The following is a 26,366-nucleotide window of genomic DNA, read 5'->3' as shown; positions in this document are numbered from 1 at the left end:
TGTCTAAAGTGAAAGACTGGTTTCATTCTGTTTCATTATCTGAGCTGCATCAGAGAGCGGTGAAAGAGGCTCTACAGAGTAAAAATGGACATCTGGATCTTTTTATGCGGTTCCTTCTGGGTTTGTCAGTTAAGTCTCATCAGATTCTCCTTCAACGAATAATGAAGCTGAAAAGAAGCAGCTTTGAAAGCAATGAGAAAAGATCATGGAGAAGATCAGGACCATTGACTCTCCAGAGAAATCCATCAATCTGTTCCACTGTCTGAATGAACTGGGTGATCGTTCACTAGTGGAGGAAATACAACAGTATCTGAAATCTGGAAGAATAAAGGAAGCCAATCTCTCTTCATCCCAGTGGTCAGCTTTAGTTTTTGTGTTGTTGACATCAGAAGAGGAACTGAATGAGTTTTGTTTTGATAAATTTGTTAAAGAAAATAATAATCCTGAAAATATGAAAGTTCTTCAGAAGTTGCTGCCTGTGATTAAAGAATCCAGATCAGTTCAGTAAGTATCAATGAGAACAATTTCTTCACGTTAAAAAAATAAAGAAAATCAAACTTAAAAGCTCATAAATCTTAAATGCTGTAGCTATTATTTTAGTTGTTGACATTTTGATGTCTTCAATATAGTGACACGGTAAAAAAATTATTCAGGCATTCAAACAAAGTCAGAAAAGTCACATAGATAATTCAGGTTTAGAAATTATCATAATCATTATAATCTGTCATAAAAGACCAAGCGTAAATTGCGAGCAACCAAACAAGTGGAGAAGCAGCTCATATATACAGCAGCTCAGATCTCCTCAAATCTGATGGATTAGTTAATAGAGCAAAATAGCAGCTTAATTGAATACACTTTTGAAGACAACAATTGAAGTCTACAAGTTAGTTACTAATTATGATTGTTATATATATACTGTATATATTTGTTGTTTATTTAGTTTTGACATTTTACAGAAGGGCATCTGGATCGACAAGAACTAGATTTAAAGTTATATTAAAACACATTAAATATCTGCCAGTTCACAGTCCAGAGTGTGGATAAAAAAAATTTAAAAAAACATGTTAAACCAGTTAGAAGATGATTTACATTATGTCACGATCATTAGATGGAGTGCCTATGAACTTCAGTAGAGCAGTGGTTCCCAAAGTAGGGGTCGCGACTAGAGATGTTCCGATACCCTTTTTCTCTTCCCGATACCGATTCCGATACCTGGGCTCAGGGTATCGGCCGATACCGAGTACTGATCCGATACCTGGGTGTGTATCTGTATATACAGCTGTATATACTACTAGCCCTGTGTAAATTGCTAGAATTCTTTTTATGGTGTGCTTCAGACAGATCCCTCAATAAAACATGAACAAATACATGGTGAACTACTGTATTTATTACAGTATTTTTATTATCTAACATGAATTTGACAGTATTATTTATTTTCATATGCAAAAAAGAACTTGCATATGCATATGCAGCCAAAAATCTAACACCGCAAACTAAAAAAGGTATTTAAGTTTTACAATATAACTGTATAAAAAAACTGCAACAAATAAGTCTAGGAATATAAAAAAAAGATCTATTAATCAGATAATCTCTTTACAACAAAACAAGTAAAAAACAAGCAACCATCTAGGCATAATTATTATTATTATAGAGACGTATTATTATTACTGTAGGCTACAACAGTAGCTTTATATATTGTCAATTTACTCATGTAAACCAAACATTTATTTTAATGGGCTGCCATGAAGATCTTTGAGTGTCTGTGTTTATGATATGACAGTATTCTCAAATGAAACGGTAAATTCTCATGAAGTGACGGTTTATGCGTTCGTGTCCTCATGACACACAGCAGAGACTACAAAACAGCGAGCTCTCGCGCATCTGTGCCAGTCACCCACAGAGATGTAGATTTTGCGGGAGTAATATTTAAATAGTATTTTGCAGTTTAATATTCACAGACACTAGTATATATTCGGCTACTGTCTGGAGCCCTGCGCTTTGACTTACACGGAAGCGACTGAACGCAGCTGCCGGTACTGAATATACTCGTGAGTCTGTAACTACCGGTACTACAGAGACATACTGCTAACCACTGATCTATAATATAGTAGCGGCTTCACTGTCTTTTGGCAGTTTAGAATGTGATGAGTGATCCAGTCATATATAGATAAGGGCTGCTAACGCGTTTTCATTTCTTCTTCGCTGCTCTAAACAGGGGTTGCTTGTGGCAACACAGCACAACTTCCTGTGTTTTCAATGCATTTTGAGCAGCGAAGAAGAACCGTGCAGCGGTTAGGCAAAGCTTGCGGTCATAACTAGGTCTTTTTTAAGAAAATGGTATCGGATCGGTATATGGGTTCATGTACTCGCCGATGCCGATGCCAGAATTTGTTGTAGTATCGGAGATATTTCCGATACTAGTATCGGAATCGGAACAACTCTAGTCGCGACCCCACGGTGGGTCGCGGGACCCCGGCGCAGGGGTCGCGAGATGATTTTGATATAGGCTTTATATATTTTTGTTTCAATTAATTTAACTCTTTCGCATCGCAAGTACGATCACACCGGTGTGATCAGTCTAGGCTAGTCCCTGGAGTGTACGACCACACCGGTCAGTGCATGACGTGAAATTCAAATGTGCTCTCGCGAGTTGGCTGGCGCTGAGCCAGAGACAAGTGCGCTCAGAGCTGTCATCACAACTTTTCAGTGTTTTCAACCACATAATGTTTATTTTAGGTTTCAGACATATAAGTACTAGAAAAAACAATACATTTAGAGTTTGTAAAATACACACTGATATCAAAGGAAGAGGCAATAATAATCTTTTTCATTATAATTAGACACATTTTATTCATATCAGATACACATTGTGTAAGTAACTTTAAAGTTTACTCCATTATTCTCCCAGTTCACCAGCCACTTACTTTTATGTATTTCGGGAGAAGTGGATGAATTCACGTGTTGTAAATCCAACAGATCTGATTCTCTGAACTGCGTCTGCGGCACAAACTAAGATAGCGGCGCCCATCGCGCATACAGCTCAACTAACGCGATCGTTATAAAGGTGTTTAAACAACAAAACACTTCCACTTGCATATATTTGACAATTCGGAATATCAGCTATTTCATGCCATATCTAACAAATTTGTTAATATTTTGAATAAAAAAGGAAAAATGACAAAAGCAGATCATTCATTCAGCTCTGTTGTTGCTGCGGTATGTCACGTGACAAGCAATGACGCGTCACCATGGAAAGCATAAAGTGACACATCTAGCGGATTAGCATGAGTGTGTGTGTGTGTGTGTGCGCGTGTGTGTGCGCGCGCGCACGGGTGTGAGCACGCGTGTGAGCAGCTCAGACTTACTCGACTGGTTCCTGATGGCAGAATAATGAACGAGTTCAACCCAACATAGCTGCACAGTTACTTTCCGAGAGAGAACAGGTGGATATCGAGCAGCTCATGCAGAATTGTAACACTGATTTTGCACGCAGAACAATAAAATATAACCTCGTGTGCTTTGAGACTGGGCATAAAATCGATTTGCTGTACATTTCACGCGACGAGAGTTGTTTTTTTTTTTTTTTTGGGGGGGGGGGGGGGGATCCCGGGGCAGCAGCGCATTTATCATGGGGTCGCGGGCTAAAAAGTTTGGGAACCCCTGCAGTAGAGGGCACTCCACTCAGGACCATTCCACCCATCAACCACCAGATGTCACTTGGACATTAGCACCTCTCATACTGTTGCACCACACCCGAACTACATTCCCCATGAGTCACTGCATCACAATTACTTTGCCACACCTGCACCTCATTCATCAGCCAATTTCCTTGACACACCTGCACCTCATTTACACACATAAAAGCAGCACAATCGCTCTCACTCACTGCAAAGTCTTGTTTAGCATTTTTGAGCGTATTCCTTTGTGTTTGTTCTTCCCTTGTATTTTCTTGGATTGTCTAAACCGACTCTGATTATCTGCTGCCTGCCCCAGTCTCTGCTTGCTACCGTTAATGATTCTGGATATCCCTAACACACCTGACGCCATTCCAGATTTCTGCCTGTATGACCATTCTCTTAATAAAATTCTGCACATGGATCCGAATGCCTCTGACTCCTTGTTTCACATTAATTGTTTACATTATTGTTTACATTAACATGTTTACTCTGTTACATACAATTAACATTTTACACAATTAATAGATAAATGTTGATTTAATCCAGTCTTTTTTTGTGTTTAAATTTGGCCATGAAACTTGGATAGTTTGACGTGCACTTTTTTTCTCATGGTATGAGTAATTTTTTTATATATATACATTGGAATTGCAAGCTGTTGTTTGATTGCTTTTTTTGATAATTGTTTGATAGTGTTTCACATGTATAATTTTCATCTCTCTACAGGTTGAGTAATTGTGGTGTTACAGAAGAAGGTTGTGCTGCTCTGACTTCAGCTCTGAGATCAAACCCCTCACACCTGAGAGAACTAAGTCTGTCTGAGAATAAACTAAGAGATTCAGTGAAGCTGCTTTTTGATGTACTACGGGATCCTCGCTGTAAACTGGAGAAACTGTGGTAAGATCATATATGACTCACACATGCTAGTGAATAGTGTCATCAATCAAAGCAAATTTTAATTAAAAAAATAGAGATATAGTGCAGAAAAGGAACATTATTTGAATGAGACTTTGGATGCACAGACACTATTTAACTGAACAGAGATGACATCACTGAATTCAATTATGAACTGCCTTTAACTGTCATTTTGCATTATTGACACACTGTTTTCCTAATGAATGTTGTTCAGTTGCTTTGACGCAATGTAATTTGTTTAAAGCGCTATATAAATAAAGGTGACTTGACTTGATGTTTATGACCATGATTTTTGTACTATGACATTTTAGACCACAGTCCGATGATCCATCAAACATTGATTTGTGCTTTAATTTTGTACATTTTCTTTAATAATTAATTCACAGCTAAACTGATCTGATCTGAGAGAGTGAAGAGTGTGTCATTGTTCTCTACAGGTTGAGTGATTGTGGCATCACAGATGAAGGTTGTGCTGCTCTGACTTCAGCTCTGAAATCAAACCCCTCACACCTGAGAGAACTGGATCTGTCGTGGAATAAACTAAGAGATTCAGTGAAGCTGCTTTCTGATGTACTACAGGATCCTCGCTGTAAACTGGAGAAACTGTGGTAAGATCATTTATGATTCACTTATGAAGCACATTTAAAGTAAAAATGAAGTGTTCTGCACAGCTTTTAGTATTGAAATAAAAAGCATTGCAAAAGTCATTGGCTGTTATGTTCACTGTAGTTTATATATAGATGATATATGTATTTGTTACAGAAGCAATTACATACCATCAAGTGAATAATCTAACTGAACATAAACAAAATACAATCTTAACATAGAATGGTTAAAATTTCTGACAAATTAATTTGTTGCACAATACAATAAGGATGCTTTTTCAAGGCACTTGTCTATCAGTTATAAATGTTTTAACACCTGCCGGTTCCAGGTTTTGTGAGTATACACACTGGGGTGAAAGATCTAAGAATGATGAGTGAAACATTTACAACTCATGAGTAGTTTACACTTTAGAATAGAAAAATGTATATACAGTTAAGTGCCTGTCAAATTCACAATGTTTCACCCGATTTCAAACGTTTTATTCAGGGTTAAACAGTCATAATTTGGGGAAAATCCATTTAGTAAATGTGTTCAAGTTTAGACATCTAACAGTTTCAAATAATGTATAACACTTATTTGTGTGAAAAATATCAACAGACTATTTATAGTGTCTTTCGCACTGATCTTAAAAAAAAGTAAGCTGGTCACGCTTGCGATACCGTAGACTCCAGTGAGTTAAAACCAATGAAGGATTTCGGGAGTGTACAGTCTAACTCAGGACATCATGAGCTATCTTGGTACCTGTTGTATTTTGGAGAATTGTTCTGCTGACATTATGGATAATGGTAAGTTAATTTAATTTTCTTTAAAAAAGTCTATCATAAACATTCCCATCTAAAAACATAATTTTTCTGATAACATTAAATAAGGATCGTGATTTATTCGTAATATTTGATCATAGCATCATTATATTATCCCAGAGGTCTATTGGACCATTATAGGCCAGCTCGTCAAGCATTTTATGTATTCATTTTGGATATTATGTTTGATTCGATCAAATTTTTTTAGCTTAAATACCATTCTTATTTTTTACACAGGTTGGTTATAACCATACAGTAAATGACTGCCTTTAATTTCAGTTTCTTACTGCTTTTTCTATACAGACAGTGACTGTGAGAGTTTGTATAATGTCTGGACCAAGAGTCAATTAAATGCGTGGGAGAACTCTTTGTGGAACAGCATTAGAGACATGAATTTAGTGTCAAGGGATAGGTAGAAACCTTTCGCCTTTCAAGAATTGGTTTGAGGAAGAAGACGGTGAAGAAAAAACAGAATCATCGTCAGAAGAACGTTGGGATGAAAATGAAAATCTGTTGCTTGAATTTGTTAATGATTGATTGGACACTTTGCATAAAGAGTTGCTTAACAGGCAGACCACTTTCTTCAGTGACAGAGAAATTGCTCAATTAGCAAATGGGTGAATGAAAGTTTTGCACTCATTCATCACTCGTCACACTAACAATTGAGTAAGAGAGTCTTGATAGTGAATCATCTTTGTACTCTAAACAACTTTCTACATCAGAGATAGTTAAAGTTTTTCTTGAATTAATTTTATATTATGTTTTTGCAAAATGCATTTAGATAGATATTTTAGAAAATAGAGGTCCTCTGGGAGTGTGAATGGAACGAAATGAAACAGACTGACCCCTCTGTGATGGAGTTTATGAGTCCTTAATTAGCTCCAGAGAGACTGAAGCCAAGAGACTGTTTGTTGGATGTACTAATACATATAAAGCACAAAACGACTGACGGTGAGGAAATACTGTAAGCTACATAGATTTTACCAGCTTATACCCATACTGATTTTGAACTGAATGAAAATTATAACAGACTTGTCAAGGCAACCGCATACACCCGCTCAAATTACTACATCTGGTTCTATCTTACAGATGCGGGATTCCCGTTGAGCAGAACTTGCGCGCACACTAAAAACCAGATGAACAGTGTCAAGTCAAGTCACCTTTATTTATATAGCGCTTTAAACAAAATACATTGTCCTCTAGACTGGACTATTGTAATACACTTCTAGGTGGTTGTCCTGCTTCTTCAATAAACAAGCTACAGGTAGTCCAAAATGCAGCAGCTAGAGTCCTTACGAGGTCAAGAAAATATGATCATATTACCCCAATTTTACAGTCTCTGCACTGGCTACCTATTAGGTTCTGTATCAGTTACAAATTATCATTACTTACCTATAAGGCCCTAAATGGTTTAGCTCCTGCCTACCTAACTAGCCTTCTACCACACTACAACCCATCACGCACCCTAAGGTCACAAAACGCTGGACTTTTGGTCGTTCCTAGGATAGCAAAGTCCACTAAAGGAGGTAGAGCTTTCTCACATTTGGCTCCCAAACTCTGGAATAACCTTCCTGATAATGTTCGGGGTTCAGACACACTCTCTCTGTTTAAATCTAGATTAAAGACACATCTCTTTAGCCAAACATTCAAATAATGTATCTTTTTAATTGTGAGTGTAGTTGCATCTGATCAAAGGTGCATTTTTATTCATTAGCTTGGGTTAAACTAATTTTACTTTGTTGGATCAGCAGCTATGCTAATGATGTCTGTATTTTGTTTCTATGTTTTGTCACGGGATTTACATCCCGTGGTAACTAGGATTTACACAAGCTCCAGTCTGGATCCAGAACACCTGAGAAGAGATGATGCTGACCCTCAGAGGACCCCAGATGATGCTAACCCTGAATCAACAAACAGAACTAACAATTATTGCTAAATGTGTGACTGAATCATATAATAACTTAATTAATAATATTGATAGTTCATCGTCTAGCTGACTACGTCTTGTATTATTATTATTATTTTTTCTAAAATCCTGTCAAATGTGCACAAACTACTAGCTACTACTAAATATTGTAGAAACATAATTTTCTGTAAAGTTGCTTAGTAACGATTTATTTTGTAAAAAGCGCTATACAAATAAACTTGAATTGAAAATTGAATTGAATTGTCAAAGCAACTTAACAACATTCAGCGGAAATTACAGGTCACCTTTTTCTTTATTTGTTTTATTTTTCAACAGTTTTTATATATGTGTGAGTGTGTTAAAGTATGTATGTTAAAATGTGCCTGGATCTGCATGATTACCATCTGTTTGAGTGAAAATTAGCTCACTATTACTGTGTAATCATGGCTATCAATGTGAATGCATCTATGTGAATAGATGCTATTTATTGACTTTATGGTGCATTTATTTGATTACCATCTCTATAACTGGCCATCAGCACATATTTTCATTGTATTTCATTGTTAATGCTGCATTTCTAGCAATCCTGCAAAATATGTTCTGTAATTGGCATACAAAGTTAAATATATATTTTATTTTTCTTATTCAAATTACTCTTATTGTATTTTTCTAGTGCTCAAATAAATTACTTATATCATGGCTAAGTTTCTGTCTATTGTTTTTTTTCATTTTATCATGTATCATGGTATCTTGAAATATAAACTCATGAGAAATGTGACTTTCAACCCATTACTTTTCTACTGATTTCATGTATTTTTATTGTTAAAAAATTATATTTTTTAGCATTATCAAATCTAGTTGATAAAAAGTAAAGCCCAAAGACTTCTTTCCAAAGACACCGGAATTGTGTGTAACACAATTAAATAAGGAACTGTTAATAATCATAAAGAAAAATTATAACAAAAATAAAACAAGCAGTTTTAAAACTTTTAGAATGATTAAAAAATGTACTTAATTAAAATGAATTTAAAAACAGTTACAAAATTATTTTACATTAAAAAAAAAACAGTGAAAATATAGTGCAATCAGTTCGGACATTGCACAGTGCTCATTCAATAAATGCACAGATAAACAGATGAGTTTTAAGTCTAGATTTAAATGTGACTAGTGTTTTAGCACATCTGATCTCTTCTGGAAGCTGATTCCAACTGCGAGCGCCATAGAAACTAAAAGCAGATTCCCCTTGTTTTGTGTGAACCCTTGGTATTTCTAACTGCATTACTTGAGGATGTGCTAATCGCCTTCCTGATATTGATGATCTTCTCAGAAAAGAAGGATGCAAACTCATTGCATTTGCTGTCTGAGAGCATTTCACTGGGAATCTGACTTCAGTCTATGTCTCGTAACTTTGGTTACAGTTGTGTTTTTGTTTATTTTGGTGACGTATAAATAAAGTCTTCCCATCTGCCTGCACTTGAGTCTTCGCCTCTTGCGATCCGTGACATTACATCCTTAATAACACTGGATGAAAAGTTTAGAGCCCTACTGATGATTAAGTCTAGAGTGTGTCCACTTTTGTGTGTGGGTCCATGTACATATTGAATCGACAGATACAAAAAAAAGCCTCAAGTCCATATATTCATTTATCACCTGTTTGACAAACACTTCCTGCTTCGATGTCCAGATTTGAATAAAAAAAAAATCTCAAACATGCTCCGAAGTGCCGATCTAAAATCAACCGAGTCGCGAACATGCTCCGAAGTGCCGATCTGAATCAACCGAGTCGCGAACATGATCCGAAGTGCCGATCTGAATCAACCGAGTCGCGAACATGATCCGAAGTGCCGATCTGAATCAACCGAGTCGCGAACATGATCCGAAGTGCCGATCTGAATCAACCGAGTCGCGAACATGCTCCGAGGTGCCGATCTGAATCAACCGAGTCGCGAACGGGCTCCGAAGTGCCGATCTGAATCAACCGAGTCGCGAACATGCTCCGAAGTGCCGATCTGAATCAACCGAGTCGCGAACATGCTCCGAAGTGCCGATCTAAATCAACCGAGTCGCGAACATGCTCCGAAGTGCCGATCTGAATCAACCGAGTCGCGAACATGCTCCGAAGTGCCGATCTGAATCAACCGAGTCGCGAACATGCTCCGAAGTGCCGATCTAAATCAACCGAGTCGCGAACATGCTCCGAAGTGCCGATCTGAATCAACCGAGTCGCGAACGGGCTCCGAAGTGCCGATCTGAATCAACCGAGTCGCGAACATGCTCCGAAGTGCCGATCTGAATCAACCGAGTCGCGAACATGCTCCGAAGTGCCGATCTAAATCAACCGAGTCGCGAACATGCTCCGAAGTGCCGATCTGAATCAACCGAGTCGCGAACATGCTCCGAAGTGCCGATCTGAATCAACCGAGTCGCGAACATGCTCCGAGGTGCCGATCTGAATCAACCGAGTCGCGAACGGGCTCCGAAGTGCCGATCTGAATCAACCGAGTCGCGAACATGCTCCGAAGTGCCGATCTGAATCAACCGAGTCGCGAACGGGCTCCGAAGTGCCGATCTGAATCAACCGAGTCGCGAACATGCTCCGAAGTGCCGATCTGAATCAACCGAGTCGCGAACATGCTCCGAAGTGCCGATCTAAATCAACCGAGTCGCGAACATGATCCGAAGTGCCGATCTGAATCAACCGAGTCGCGAACATGCTCCGAAGTGCCGATCTGAATCAACCGAGTCGCGAACATGCTCCGAGGTGCCGATCTGAATCAACCGAGTCGCGAACAGGCTCCGAAGTGCCGATCTGAATCAACCGAGTCGCGAACGGGCTCCGAAGTGCCGATCTGAATCAACCGAGTCGCGAACATGCTCCGAAGTCCCGATCTGAAAACTTTGACCAAAGAATGTAAAAAATAACTCTATTTCTCTAATAACTCTACAACTCTATGAAAGACTCAGATCACGTATCTAAAATAAATCGCTATATTAAAAGAGAAATAATAAGAGAAGTTTCCTACCGTTCTGCTGTGTTTGGTCATCACGCGCGTCTGACGCTCTGCGGCGTGTCTCCGCCCCCCAGACGCACGTTTACATCGCTAAATTATTCATCTTTGCTAATTATTATACATTTACTTCATTGTCAGCTTCAGGTACTAAAGGAATGATGCTGAAATTCTCAGAAATAAAATATATTTTAATGTATATTAAAATAAAATTAATGTTGTTTTACTTTATAATAATATTTCACTTTTTTCCTGTATTTTTGATCAAATAAATGCAGTTTTGATGAGTAAACTCCGGTAAGAAAAAAAAAAAACATAAAAATTCATTCTGATCCCAAACTCTGACCGGTGTGTGTGTGTAGCATTTACACACTAATCCCCACAATAATAAAGATGTTAAATACTCATCTGAGGAGAAAACTATGTTGCATCATAATGAAAGGATGTTTGACGTACACTTTTTTGTAAACTGAGCCAAACATTTTTTCACTGATTTAGGGTAGAGTAAGAATATTTACTCTATTGCGTGTGTGTGTGTGTGTGTTATATATATATATATATATATATATATATATATATATATATATATATATATATATATATATATATAAAAGCCCACTAACACACGAGGCAAGGCAAGTTTATTTATATAGCACATTTCATACACAATGGTAATTCAAAGTGCTTTACATAAAAGAAAGTAAAATAATCATAAAGAAAAATTAAAACAAAAATAAAACAAGCAATTTTAAAACTTTTATAATGATTAAAAAAATTACTTAATTAAAATGAATTTAAAAACAGTTACAAAATTATTTTACATAAAAAAAAAAAGTGAAAATATAGTGCAATCAGTTCGGACATTGCACAGTGTTCATTCAATAAATGCACAGATAAACAGATGAGTTTTAAGTCTAGATGTAAATGTGACTAGTGTTTTAGCACATCTGATCTCTTCTGGAAGCTGATTCCAACTGCGAGCGGCATAGAAACTAAAAGCAGATTCCCCTTGTTTTGTGTGAACCCTTAGTATTTCTAACTGCATTACTTGAGGATGTGCTAATCGCCTTCCTGATATTGATGATCTTTTCAGAAAAGAAGGATGCAAACTCATTGCATTTGCTGTCTGAGAGCATTTCACTGGGAATCTGTCTTCAGTCTATGTCTCGTAACTTTGAACGCTCCTCTGGTTTCAGTTGTGTTTTTGTTTATTTTGGTGATGTATAAATAAAGTCTTCCCATCTGCCTGCACTTGAGTCTTCGCCTCTTGCGATCCGTGACATTACATCCTTAATAACACTGGATGAAAATTTTAGAGCCCTACTGATGATTAAGTCTAGAGTGTGTGCACTTTTGTGTGTGGGTCCATGTACATATTGAATCGACAGATACAAAAAAAAAGCCTCAAGTCCATATATTCATTTATCACCTGTTTGACAAACACTTCCTGTTTCGATGTCCAGATTTGAATTTAAAAAATCTCAAACATGCTCCGAAGTGCCGATCTAAAATCAACCGAGTCGCGAACATGCTCCGAAGTGCCGATCTGAATCAACCGAGTCGCGAACGGGCTCCGAAGTGCCGATCTGAATCGACCGAGTCGCGAACATGATCCGAAGTGCCGATCTGAATCAACCGAGTCGCGAACATGCTCCGAAGTGCCGATCTGAATCAACCGAGTCGCGAACGGGCTCCGAAGTCCCGATCTGAAAACTTTGACCAAAGAATGTAAAAAATAACTCTATTTCTCTAATAACTCTACAACTCTATGAAAGACTAACATCACGTATCTAAAATAAATCGCTATATTAAAAGAGAAATAATAAGAGAATTATCCTACCATTCTGCTGTGTTTGGTCATCACGCGCGTCTGACGCTCTGCGGCGTGTCTCCGCCCCCCAGACGCACGTTTACAGCGCTAAATTATTCATCTTTGCTAATTATTATACATTTACTTCATTGTCAGCTTCAGGTACTAAAGGAATGATGCTGAAATTTTCAGAAATAAAATATATTTTAATGTATATTAAAATAAAAATAATGTTGTTTTACTTCATAATAATATTTCACATTTTTCCTGTATTTTTGATCAAATAAATGCAGTTTTGATGAGTAAACTCCGGTAAGAAAAAAAAAAAAACACATAAAAAATCATTCTGATCCCAAACTCTGACCGGTGTGTGTGTGTAGCATTTACACACTAATCCCCACAATAATAAAGATGTTAAATACTCATCTGAGGAGAAAACTATGTTCCATCATAATGAAAGGATGTGTGAGTACACTTTTTTGTAAACTGAGCCAAACATTTTTTCACTGATTTAGGGTAGAGTAAGAATATTTACTCTATTGTGTGTGTGTGTTATATATATATATATATATATAAGCCCACTAACACTCTAGGTAAGGCAAGTTTATTTATGTAGCACATTTCATACACAATGGTAATTCAAAGTGCTTTACATAAAAGAAAGTAAAGTAATCATAAAGAAAAATTAAAACAAAAATAAAACAAGCAATTTTAAAACTTTTATAATGATTAAAAAATTTACTTAATTAAAATGAATTTAAAAACAGTTACAAAATTATTTTACATTTAAAAAAAACCGTGAAAATATAGTGCAATCAGTTCGGACATTGCACAGTGCTCATTCAATAAATGCACAGCTAAACAGATGAGTTTTAAGTCTAGATTTAAATCTGACTAGTGTTTTAGCACATCTGATCTCTTCTGGAAGCTGATTCCAACTGCGAGCGCCATAGAAACTAAAAGCATTGTTTTGTGTGAACCCTTGGTATTTCTAACTGCATTACTTGAGGATGTGCTAATCGCCTTCCTGATATTGATGATCTTCTCAGAAAAGAAGGATGCAAACTCATTGCATTTGCTGTCTGAGAGCATTTCTCTAATAACTCTACAACTCTATGACAGACCCAGATCACGTAGCTATCTAAAAATAAATCGCTATAGTAAAAGAGAAATAATAAGAGGAGAAGTTTCCTACCGTTCTCGCGCTTCTGACGCTCCGCGTCGCGTCTCCGCCCCTCACACACGCGTTTACAGCGCTAAATTAATCATCTTTGCTAATTTTTATACATTTACTTCATTGTCAGCTTCAGGTACTTCATTTATTATTGTTCAATGAACTGTTTGAAACAAAAAAAGGTTGTATTTCAGTAATAATTCAAAATTATCAAAATAAAATATATAAAATAATGGTTTATATTTTAATATCCTTTAAAATATAATTTATTTCTGTGATGTGCAGCTGTATTTTCAGCATCATTCCTCCAGTCTTCAGTGTCACATGATCTTTAGAAATCATGAAAATATGATGATTTATTATTAGAACTATTAATAGTTGTGCTACCAAATATTATTTTGGAAACTGCGATACTTTAAGGATTCTTCGATGTATATATTTTTTTAAGAACAGCGTTTATTCAAAATATAAATCTCTTCTAACAATATTAATCTTTGATATCACTTCTTATCAATTTAACACATCCTGAATGAAAGATTCTAAAATCTAATAAAGAATACAATTTCTTATAAAAAAAGAAAGGATAAAAATTGACTGACCCCAAACTATTGAACAGTAGTGAATATTGTTAGAAAAGTCTTCTATTTTAAATAAATGCTCTTCTTTTTAACTTTTCATTTACCAAAGACTCCGGAAAGAAGTATCACAGTTTCAGCAGCACAACTCTGATAATAAATCATCATATTATTCTGGGCTGCGTTCAGCCCCGACAAAACGTTGCACAACGTTTTGTAAACAGAAACAGTGGTGCGTTGAACACACTGTTTTGATGACGCAAGGGTTGCAACTATGGCAGCTGAGAAGGCCATTCTTTGTGAAGAATTTTCGGAGCCATCTATTTAGCCTCACATTCTGACTTTATTTGTAGTTCAAACGGTTTTAATACCCTGCATTTTCTTTCTCATTTGTAGGAAAAGCACTTAATTACCATTGTTTATTTCTTTACCAAATGTCATACACTTGCAATGAAGCTAAAAATATAAACAACTACATCATGTTGATATCCTATATTTTTACAATAAAACTTACGACAAACATGTCCTCTAATATCCTCAGTTGTTGCATATACCGAGCTGCAACGAACACATTTGTACATTATTTTCCTTGAAGCCATTGTGCGAGTTCACTTTAATACCGGGTGCTTTATATACATGTTGCTGCTGATTGAACTGCAGTTCTGACACACCCACCAAACAAGAGAAAACGCATCTCAAACCCTGTTGCACACCGGTGCACACCGTTTCCAGGAAACTTGACGTTCAGAACGGAAACGTAGCAAAACTTTGCGCACCGTTTTGAACTTAAACATGCCCCTGATTTCTGAAGATCAGGTGACACTGAACACTAAAGGAATGATGCTGAAATTCTCAGAAATAAAATAGATTTTAATGTATATTAAAATAAAAATAATGTTGTTTTACTTCATAATAATATTTCACTTTTTTCCTGTATTTTTGATCAAATAAATGCAGTTTTGATGAGTAAACTCCGGTAAGAAAAAAAAAAAACACATAAAAATTCATTCTGATCCCAAACTCTGACTTACACACTAATCCCCACAATAATAAAGATGTTAAATACTCATCTGAGGAGAAAACTATGTTGCATTATAATGAAAGGATGTTTGACGTACACTTTTTTTTAAACTGAGCAAAAATTTTTTCACTGATTTAGGGTAGAGTAAGAATATTTAGTTACATCTAACAGTACAAAAAATGCAATAATGTAATGTAATATAATATAAATAGTTTCCAAAATATTTAATGCATAGTTAAAAAAATATATTTGTCATTAAATAAAATGGTAAAAAATGTTGGCAAGGTTTAAAAAATTTCAGGATGGGGGTTTCATGCACAAGGATGATCATATTTGGGGGTCCATGATCATATAAAACCCCTGTCCTAGAATACACATTATCTGTAATTATCCTGTTCTCCATAAAGCTATGAAAGCTGCGATTTCAAATGTTTTTTTTTCTCGTTGGAGTGTTACAAGCTCTTGGTGCATAAAGAAGATCTGTAAAATAGCAGAGCTTGTTTGTAGTTTCTCTGATCACAAATGCAGACATGGTTTATGTTTACATGGCGCGATGCAACACAACACGTGTATAAAAACAATATAAAGGCTGATATAGGGGCCGTTCACATATCGCGCCTAAAAACGTGTATTTTCAGCTCCAAAATTCGCTTGCAGTAGCTCTGCTACAAAATGTATTTAAAAATGACAATCCATATACAACTATGAACAGCTTTCAACGTTGTTACGGGAAAGGATGAAGCTGATTGGTTAGTTCTTGTCACATGACCCGCGGTGCGCTTGCTGCTCTCTGAAAAGTTGAAATGTTTTTAACTCGATGCGGTGCGGATGCGCCTGGAAAAAACGAGCGAGCATACCGCGCGCCTACATTGGAAATAACGAATTTGAGCGCGCAAAAGATGCAATATGTGAACGGCCCCTTACCCCTCATTTACACTGAACACACGTGCGGCGCATTACGGCTGTGACACAGCTACCAAAGCTGATCGCGCCCATTCTAGTCTATGCTTGTGTTTACACCGGCCGCGACGCGGCGCGTTTCAGAAGCTTCCCAGAAGCGGCTCTCCGCGCCGTTTCGCTAAATACAGTCGCCTAGTCTATTTTTGATGGACGCGCGTCCAAGTCGCACCAAAGATACAAAATAAAAGTCAAAAATCCTTGTCAATTTCAAAATAAACACCCTGTGCAGACTCCCAAACGTATTGCATGTATATTGGCAATATATCCTTGGTAGGACACAAGAAATGGACGACAAGAGATTCATTCTGGAATCAGAAAAACACGTCGGACTGGCAAATCACGTGGTCTCACGCATCCAGTCGCTCCGCTTCTGATATGCTCCCGGTGTGAGTGAGTTGGCACCGCGTGGAGGATGGAATAAAACCTTGTCGCAGCCATAATGCGCCGCACACGTGTTCAGTGTAAATGAGGGGTTATCCTCTCTGCATCGAACATACGCCATAGGATGTGTGTAAGTTTTCATTCATACTGTAATGAATTTTGCCACCGCTAGGGGCCACTGGTAATGCAGACTAACACCTATTCTGCCACCACCTTTAATTTCACCCCGGTCTGGTCCGGGAGGAGCACTCAAAACACTCGAGACCAAGAATTATCGAAGAATACACTTTTTATTAACAATAGCAGCCATTTGGCATTGTCTCACTTAAATATCCTGATTACACACACTGGTCATATTTCATTAAACCGTGACACACATTTAAAAGAGAACCCAAGTACTCACTCCAAATTCACAGCACACAATAAATTAGGTGAAATCTCATACACAGCACACTTAATTAGAAACTCCAAACCTAAATCACATGCTCTATGTGAAACAACCAGCACAGGCAATCAACATACTTCAGGAGGACAGTAATCACAAATGACTGAGTACAACCATAACCCACACAACTCCGTAATAATAAAATAACTTCGGACTTCCCTGTCCACGTCCAACGACACCCTGCCGTCACTGTGAGGACTCAACCTTCCCCTCCGCGGAAATGCTGAGAAGGTTTCTTTCAAACAGCCTGCCAAGTCCACCTACACTCGCTTCCCTATCTACCTAAGTTTACCCCCCACTGTCTACCTCCGGGCCAATAAGTGGGACCCCGGTTTTCTTCACGCCGGTGGTGCTAGCCAACCACGAACGCAACGGATCCCTTGCTTTTGCGAACCCAGCAGGCTTTACAAACACAGCGTCTCAGTCTCTTTCACAGTTCATTATTAGGCATGAGCGCGTCCTCACCTTTCCCCGCCCCCGTATTTAAAAGCCTCCCAAAATTGTTCATTTTCCACAGGTGTACTCACAGACATCGTTCCTTCCGTAGCAATGACGTCACACCATCAATAGAATCATAATCATTACACTACTTCCCCTCTTGAAAAAAATAGGACTCGTCCTCGAGTCCTTAAACAGATCCATCGTAGTCCTTGAACCACACAGGGGGTTTACGTGTTCGTAGGGGACGGCCACGCTCTGTAGCAGATATAGCTGGCGTAGGCAAATCGCTCTTGCCAGCCCCCTCTGTAACTGTAGATCCAGCAGCTGAGGGAGGTTCTCTCACTAGGACCGGAGACACCGGGGGGCAACCACTATCCACAACTGGAACTTCCACTGGATCCAAAGACACCTCAGCCTCAACAGAAAGCTGCGATGTTTGAGAGTCGCTGATAGCAGTCGGCAGCTGATGTGAAACCGGTATTCCAGCCGCAGCAGGTGGCCTAACCGACTGAAACCCCTCGGTGACACTGGTAGCTGATGAATATACACCCCCACCAGCAACAGGCAAATCAGGTGGCCGTGATCGTCGAAACACCCAGCTAGACCCAAAGCTTGGACCCCTTTCTTTCTTCCCCCTAATTGGGGCAGATGTAGTCTTATGGTCAGCTTTGGCTGTTGTATGGCCACCCGTAGACTCTGCAACCATAGAAGAGACATAAGGTTTCAGTTGATTAAAATGCACCACCTGATCTATACCTCCAGCCTCTGGCTGTATCTGATACAACACTTCAGAAACCCTTTCCAAAACCCTATATGGGCCCTTAAACCGTTTCTGCAATTTTGGACTCACCCCTTTCTTCCTGGCCTTATTCTTTAACCATACCAACTCCCCCACTGAATAATACTGAAACTTGGCCTTAAAGTCAAAATACCGCTTTTGATGTTCTGAGGCTCTAGCCTGATGACTTTTCACTGCCCCCACTACTGTGGCAAGACTTTCAGCTACCCCCTTCACATACTCATTCACAGTTGCAAATCGCTCTTGTCCATCTACATCCATCATGATGTCAACCGGTAAAACCATCTCCTGACCAAACAAAACTTTATATGGGGTAAAGCCAGTACTGGAATGAACACTACTTCTATAGGCCATCATCACATAAGGCAAAAGGACATCCCAATTCTGTTGATTGTCATCAATATAGAAAGACAACATTGAAAGCAATGTACGATTAAACCTCTCAATCATTCCATCTGACTGAGGTTGATATGGAGTTGTCCTGGTCTTATTAATGTCTAGCAACCGACACAATTCACCAAACAAATTTGATTCAAAGTTCCGACCTTGGTCGGAATGCAGGCTCCTAGGGGTTCCATAACGACACACCCACTCTTCTACCAGGACTCTAGCTACGGTCTTTGCCTCTTGATTTGGGAGGGGGTACGCTTCTGTCCATTTTGAAAAATAGTCCCCCACCACCAACACATATTTATTTCTGAGGAGGGTCTCAGGAAGAGGCCCTAATATGTCGAGTGCCACTCGTTCATAAGGACGAGACGTTACAGAAGGAATAAGTGGGGCCCGAGGAACCGGACCGATTTCTTTATGAACCGCACATTCAGGACATTCCTGACACCATCGTTTCACATCCCTATACCATCCCGGCCAATAAAAACGATCCCTCACCTTTTCTTGTAGCTTTTGCACTCCCAAATGGGCTCCAGTTGTAATATTATGCAATAACCTCAACATTTCTGGTACCATAGACCGTGGAACAATAACTTGAGTCTTTGCGCTCAGACCAATTTTTGGAGGCAACACCCTCACCAACCTCTGCCCCTGAACCTCTATCTGCTCCCAGACTAAGGCATACTTCTTAAGGGATGGATAGGCATTCACTATCTCCTGTCTACTACCTTTCTGGCTCTTCAGTTTTAGTATCAAACTCAACTCTGGGTCACTGTGCTGGGCTCTGGTCAACTCACTCAGTCCTCCTTCCACCTCCCCCATTTCACAATTCAATATCTCTCCCTGTTCCATAACACCACCCTGAGGTGAAGGTTCTACTTCTACATAGCTAACAGAGCTAGCCATAATCTCCCCAGAATAAGCAGGTAATCTTGATAGCGCATCCGCATTAATGTGCTCTTTACCTGGTCGGTGAACGATTTTATATTGGAAAACAGCTAGCTGTTCCAACCACCGGGCCAACTGGCCTTCCAGGCCCTGGAAATTATGCAACCAACGAAGGGAATTATGATCTGTTCGCAGCAAAAACTCTTTCCCTAACAGGAAATGTTTGAAATACTTGGTAAAAGTAACCAGACTAAGAAGTTCTTTCTTGGTAGTGGCGTATTTACGTTCTTGTTTACTCAGGGTTCTACTGGCATATGCCACCACTTGTTCTAAACCATCAACTTCCTGTGACAAAACAGCCCCAATCCCTACGTCACTGGCATCTGTATCCAGAATAAATGAACGCTGCGGGTCTGGATAGGCTAAAACTGGAGCAGTAGTGAGACATGCTTTCAACTTCTCAAAAGCAACCTGGCAACCATCATCCCACTGAAATCGCCTTCCTTTTTATGTAAGCCGATGCAATGGTCTAGCCAACTCAGCAAAACCCCTTACAAATCGCCTATAATATGAGGCTAAGCCCAAAAAGCTACGTACCTCAGTCTGATTTTTAGGGATTGGCCATGATTGTACAGCTTCCACTTTACTGGGATCGGCCATAACCCCCTCAGCCGAAATAACGTGACCCAAGTATTGCACTTTGGTAGCAAACAGATTGCACTTAGATGGTTTCACTTTAAGATTGGCAGCCTGCAATTTGGACAATACTTGACCTAACCACTGAAGATGTTCCCTAAAATCTTTTCCGAAAACTATAATGTCATCCAAGTAGACTAAACATGTGGACCACTGCAAATCTGCCAGAATCAAGTCCATAAGTCTTTGGAATGTACTTGGACTATTGGATAGTCCAAAAGGAAGAACATTAAATTCAAAGAGCCCCTGTCTTGTTATAAAGGCTGTTTTAGGGCGATCTATAGGGTCCACTTCAACCTGCCAGTAGCCACTAGCTAAATCTAAAGTAGAAAACCACTGTGCATGAGTTAGGCTATCTAATGCGTCGTCAATACGTGGAAGAGGATATGCATCCTTTCTAGTAACATCATTTAACTTCCTATAATCGACACAGAACCTCAATGACCCATCTTTCTTTCTCACCGGAACAACAGGAGCAGCCCAAGGACTACAGGATGGTCGTATGATACCCCCTTCCTGCATCTGCTTCACATGATCTGCCACCTCCTGCTGCAAATGAAGTGGTACCCGACGAGGAGCCAATTTAATGGGCTTTGCATCCCCAGTGTCAATCTGATGTAGAGTCCTATGGGTCCGCCCTAAATCCGTGTCACTTTGACTAAAAACAGGAAGATAGTCATTCAATAATTCTTGAACAGCTTGTAACTGTGTCGGTTCCAGGCCCCTATCATTCAGCCCCAGATTTTGTAGCAAAACTTCAGCGGTCCATGGCTGCTCCACTAAACCTTTCAGTGAACCCAGAGAATTGACTGCACTATCCCCTATCTGAACATCGGTAAACAAAGTTCCAATAGTCATCCCTTTTCTTAGGATAAGTTCCTCACTGGTCACATTAATAACCCTTAGCGGCAACATTCCCTTTTCCACTCTACATAACACCCGGGCCACCAGAACTTCAGTAACCAATCTATCCGAAGGTTCCAGCATTCCTTCCAACCACTCTTGCCCCACTCCTTCAACACTACCAGGAATTATAACCTCAGTTCTCGGGGGCACAATCACATCCTGCCTTACAGATACAGTCCTTGTCTTGTTGTTCACATTACCCAGTTGTAGGGGTAGGCTCTTCCCCATTAAGGTACAACTTCTTGTATTTAAGTCAATCACGGCCCCAAATTTCTTCAAGAAATCCGTGCCTAAAATGATCTCCTGCAAGGGTATGTCAGCCACTAGGAAGTCTGTGGCCAAAGCCAATGCCTCGATCTGACACACAGTGGACCATTTTCCTACAATATTCATCTGTCCCCCATCAGCTACAGACACCTTCCCTACATAGGGTACCAATTCAGAACCCCCATTTGTTGCCTTTTCCCAAAATTCTTTCGACACTACAGACACCTGAGCACCTGTATCTAACAACAAAACACAGGCTGTACCTCCCACTTTAGCTGATAGAAACACGCCAACACCCTGTTCACTACAAGAAACACTAATTTGTAGGCCAGTCGTATAATCAGGGAGGGGGGCGAGCATTTGGCCCTCTTTACTCGCCCCCTCTATTTTCCCTGTACATAAGGACATGCTTTTCTTAAATGGCGGTCACAACCACACTCCCAACATACATCCCCACGACCCTTCTGGCCCCGGCTAAAACCCTGTAATTCAGAATGGGAAGGAGCCCTAAAAGAAGAGGCATTATTGACTTGAGTCTTAGTAAGATTTTGAACAGTAACCTGTAAAGTTCTAACTTCATGGCGCAAACTCTCTACAGTTTCAAGCAATATAGCCATTTGAGTATCATTAGGATTGTTATTAGACACCCCACGCACCTTCATTTCAGGTGTAATCTGACTACGTTCTAACTCACGAATAAGCTCCAATTCAGAAGCCAATGTTATAGCTGCCTCTAATGTAGCTGGTCTAGCACTACGGAGCTGTATTCGCAGTTCGCCGGTTCCAACATATGCAATAAATTGCTCACGTGCTAATAAATCTTGCGTATCACAATTAGCCACTGGATAAGATTTGGCTACTAATCGCCTTAAAGCATTACCGAACTCACGTGCACTCTCCCCAGGTAATCGTCGCCTAGCGGACAAACTTGCACGATTCCAGTCCTCACTTTCACAAGGATCAAAACACTTGCTCAGCGCTTCTTTTAGTTTGGCATAATTACTACGATCTTCTATTGTCAAACCACAGAATACATCTCTCGCTCTACCAGACAGCAAAAGTGACATAAATTTCAATTTTAAATCCTCATTCCAATTATTCACCTCCGCAGCCATTTCAAATTGCTGGGACCAATCAGACCAGTCACGGCTGCTACCTGTAAATGTCTCTGGCATGAACACAGGACGATTCACTACACTATTAGAAGTAGCAATCGTGCTCCTAGCTGTCGTTGCAGAAAACTCTTGACTAGAGTGTGCATTTTCAGCGTGCTCCATTTTAACAATTTACCACCCAAAAAAGATATTGGTATATTACAATTAGATCAATCCCACCGCTGCCACCAGTGTAATGAATTTTGCCACCGCTAGGGGCCACTGGTAATGCAGACTAACACCTATTCGGCCACCACCTTTAATTTCACCCCGGTCTGGTCCGGTCAGATTCCCCTTGTTTTGTGTGAATTTCTAACTGCATTACTTGAGGATGTGCTAATTGCCTTCCTGATATTGATGATCTTCTCAGAAAAGAAGGATGCAAACTCATTGCATTTGCTGTCTGAGAGCATTTCACTGGGAATCTGACTTCAGTCTATGTCTCCTAACTTTGAACGCTCCTCTGGTTTCAGGTGTGTTTTTGTTTATTTTGGTGACGTATAAATAAAGTCTTCCCATCTGCCTGCACTTGAGTCTTCGCCTCTTGCGATCCGTGACACTATGTCCTTAATAACAATGGATGAAAAGTTTAGAGCCCTACTGATGATTAAGTCTAGAGCGTGTCGACCTTTGTGTGTGGGTCTATATACAAACTGAATCGACAGGTAAAAAAAAAAAAGGCTCAAGTCCATATATTCATTTATCACCTGTTTGACAAACACTTTCTGCTTCGATGTCCAGATTTGAATTTAAAAAAATCTCAAAAATGCTCCGAAGTTGCCGGTCTGAATCAACCGAGTCGCGAACAGGCTCCGAAGTCCCGATCTGAAAACTTCAACCAAAGAATGTAAAAAATAACTATATTTCTCTAATAACTCTACAACTCTATGAAAGACTCAGATCACGCATCTAAAAATAAATCGCTGTAGTAAAAGACAAATAATAAGAGAAGTGAAGTTTCTTACCGTTCTGCTGTGTTTGCTCCGCCCCTCACACGCGCATTTACAGCGCTACATTAATCATCTTTGCTAATTATTATACATTTACTTCATTGTCAGCTTCAGGTACTTCATTTATTATTGTTCAATGAACTGTTTGAAACAAAAAAAAGGTTGTATTTCAGTAATAATTCAAAATTATCAAAATAAAATATATAAAATAATGGTTTATATTTTATTATCCTTTAAAATATAATTTATTTCTTTGATGTGCAGCTGTATTTTCAGCATCATTCCTCCAGTCTTCAGTGTCACATGATCTATAGAAATCATGAAAATATGATGTTTTATTATTAGAACTATTAATAGTTGTGCTACCAAATATTATTTTGGAATCTGCGATACTTTTTTAAGGATTCTTCGATGTATATATTTTTTTTAAAGAACAGCGTTTATTCAAAATATAAATCTCTTCTAACAATATTAATCTTTGATATCACTTCTTATCAATTTAACACATCCTGAATAAAAGATTCTAAAATCTAATAAAGAATACAATTTCTTATAAAAAAAAAGAAAGCATAAAAATTTACTGACCTCAAACTATTGAACTGTAGTGAATATTGTTAGAAAAGTCTTCTATTTTAAATAAATGCTCTTCTTTTTAACTTTTCATTCATCAGAGAATCCGGAAAGAATTATCACAGTTTCAGCAGCACAACTCTGATAATAAATCATCATATTATTTTGATTTCTGAAGATCAAGTGACACTGAACAATAGAGGAATGATGATGAAAATCTCAGAAATAAAATAGACTTTAATGTATATTAAAATAAAAATAATGTTGTTTTACTTCATAATAATATTTCACTTTTTTCCTGTATTTTTGATCAAATAAATGCAGTTTTGATTTGTAAACTCCAGTAACAACAACAAAAAAATCATTCTGATCCCAAACTCTGAATTACACACTAATCCCCACAATAATAAAGATGTTAAATACTCATCTGAGGAGAAAACTATGTTGCATCATAATGAAAGGATGTGAGACATACACTTTTCTGTAAACTGAGCCAAACATTTTTTCACTGATTTAGGGTAGAGTAAGAATATTTACTGTATTGCGCACGTTAGTTCATACTTAGATATAATTTTATATGCAATATTACCTTTTCTTTTCATCATCATATTTAAGAGTTCATGATAATTAGGCCTAATGTTCAACTTTATTTCTCAGTTGATTAATCCATCCACAATTCATAAAACACAACACATGCAACTGAGGTACAAGAAGTATTCACATCCAAAAGTCATTGAAATCATTTAAAAATCACATCGACAGGTAAAAAAAAAAGCCTCAGGTCAAATATTCATTTATCAAAAATTAACTGTTTGACAAACACTTCCTTCTCCGAAGTCCCGATCTGAATCAACCGAGTCGCGAACATGCTCCGAGGTGCAGATCTGAATCAACCGAGTCGCGAACAGGCTCCGAAGTGCTGATCTGAATCAACCGAGTCGCGAACATGCTCCGAGGTGCAGATCTGAATCAACCGAGTCGCGAACAGGCTCCGAAGTGCTGATCTGAATCAACCGAGTCGCGAATATGCTCCGAAGTGCCGATCTGAATCAACCGAGTCGCGAACAGGCTCCGAAGTTGCCGGTCTGAATCAACCGAGTCGCGAACAGGCTCCGAAGTGCCTGTCTGAATCAACCGAGTCGCGAACAGGCTCCGAAGTGCCGATCTGAATCAACCGATCCGCGAACAGGCTCCGAAGTCCCGATCTGAAAACTTTGACCAAAGAATGTAAAAAATAACTCTATTTCTCTAATAACTCTACAACTCTATGAAAGACTCTGATCACGCATCTAAAAATAAATCGCTGTAGTAAAAGAGAAATAATAAGAGGAGTGAAGTTTCCTACCATTCTGCTGTGTTGGTCCTCACGCGCGTCTGACGCTCCGCAGCGCGTCTCCGCCCCTCACACGCGCGTTTACAGCGCTAAATTAATAATCTTTGCTAATTATTATACATTTACTTCATTGTCAGCTTCAGGTACTTCATTTATTATTGTTCAATGAACTGTTTGAAACAAAAAATGGTTGTATTTCAGTTATAATTCAAAATTATCAAAATAAAATATATAAAATAATGGTTTATATTTTAATATCCTTTAAAATATAATTTATTTCTGTGATGTGCAGCTGTATTTTCAGCATCATTCCTCCAGTCTTCAGTGTCACATGATCTTTAAAAATCATGAAAATATGATGATTTATTATTAGAACTATTAATAGTTGTGCTACCAAATATTATTTTGGAAACTGCCATACTTTTTTATTCTTTGATGTATAATTTTTTTTAAAGAACAGCGTTTATTCAAAATATAAATCTATTCTAACAATATTAATCTTTGATATCACTTCTTATCAATTGAACACATCCTGAATAAATGATTCTAAAATCTAATAAAGAATACAATTTCTTATAAAAAAAGAAAGGATAAAAATGTACTGACCCCAAACTATTGAACTGTAGTGAATATTGTTAGAAAAGTCTTCTATTTTAAATAAATGCTCTTCTTTTTAACTTTTCATTCATCAAAGAAT

At 38.5% G+C, this 26,366-nt stretch overlaps 1 protein-coding gene across 1 annotated transcript in view; it reads left to right on the top strand.

Moving 5' to 3' along the window:
- Positions 1-202: 202 nt before the first annotated feature.
- The window catches only part of LOC127970446 (ribonuclease inhibitor-like), a 33,650-nt gene continuing 7,486 nt past the window's right edge, over positions 203-26,366 (top strand). Inside the window, exons 1-3 of the mRNA XM_052573037.1 lie at positions 203-504; positions 4,401-4,571; positions 5,027-5,197. Of these exons, the coding sequence (XP_052428997.1) occupies positions 206-504; positions 4,401-4,571; positions 5,027-5,197 (641 nt within the window). The 5' untranslated portion in view covers positions 203-205. The remainder of the gene's footprint in view (positions 505-4,400; positions 4,572-5,026; positions 5,198-26,366) is intronic.

This window comes from Carassius gibelio, chromosome B13 (assembly GCF_023724105.1).
Source record: "Carassius gibelio isolate Cgi1373 ecotype wild population from Czech Republic chromosome B13, carGib1.2-hapl.c, whole genome shotgun sequence".
Lineage (NCBI taxonomy): Eukaryota > Metazoa > Chordata > Actinopteri > Cypriniformes > Cyprinidae > Carassius > Carassius gibelio.
Note: the sequence above shows the minus strand (reverse complement) of the source record. Positions and strands in the feature narration are given on the sequence as shown.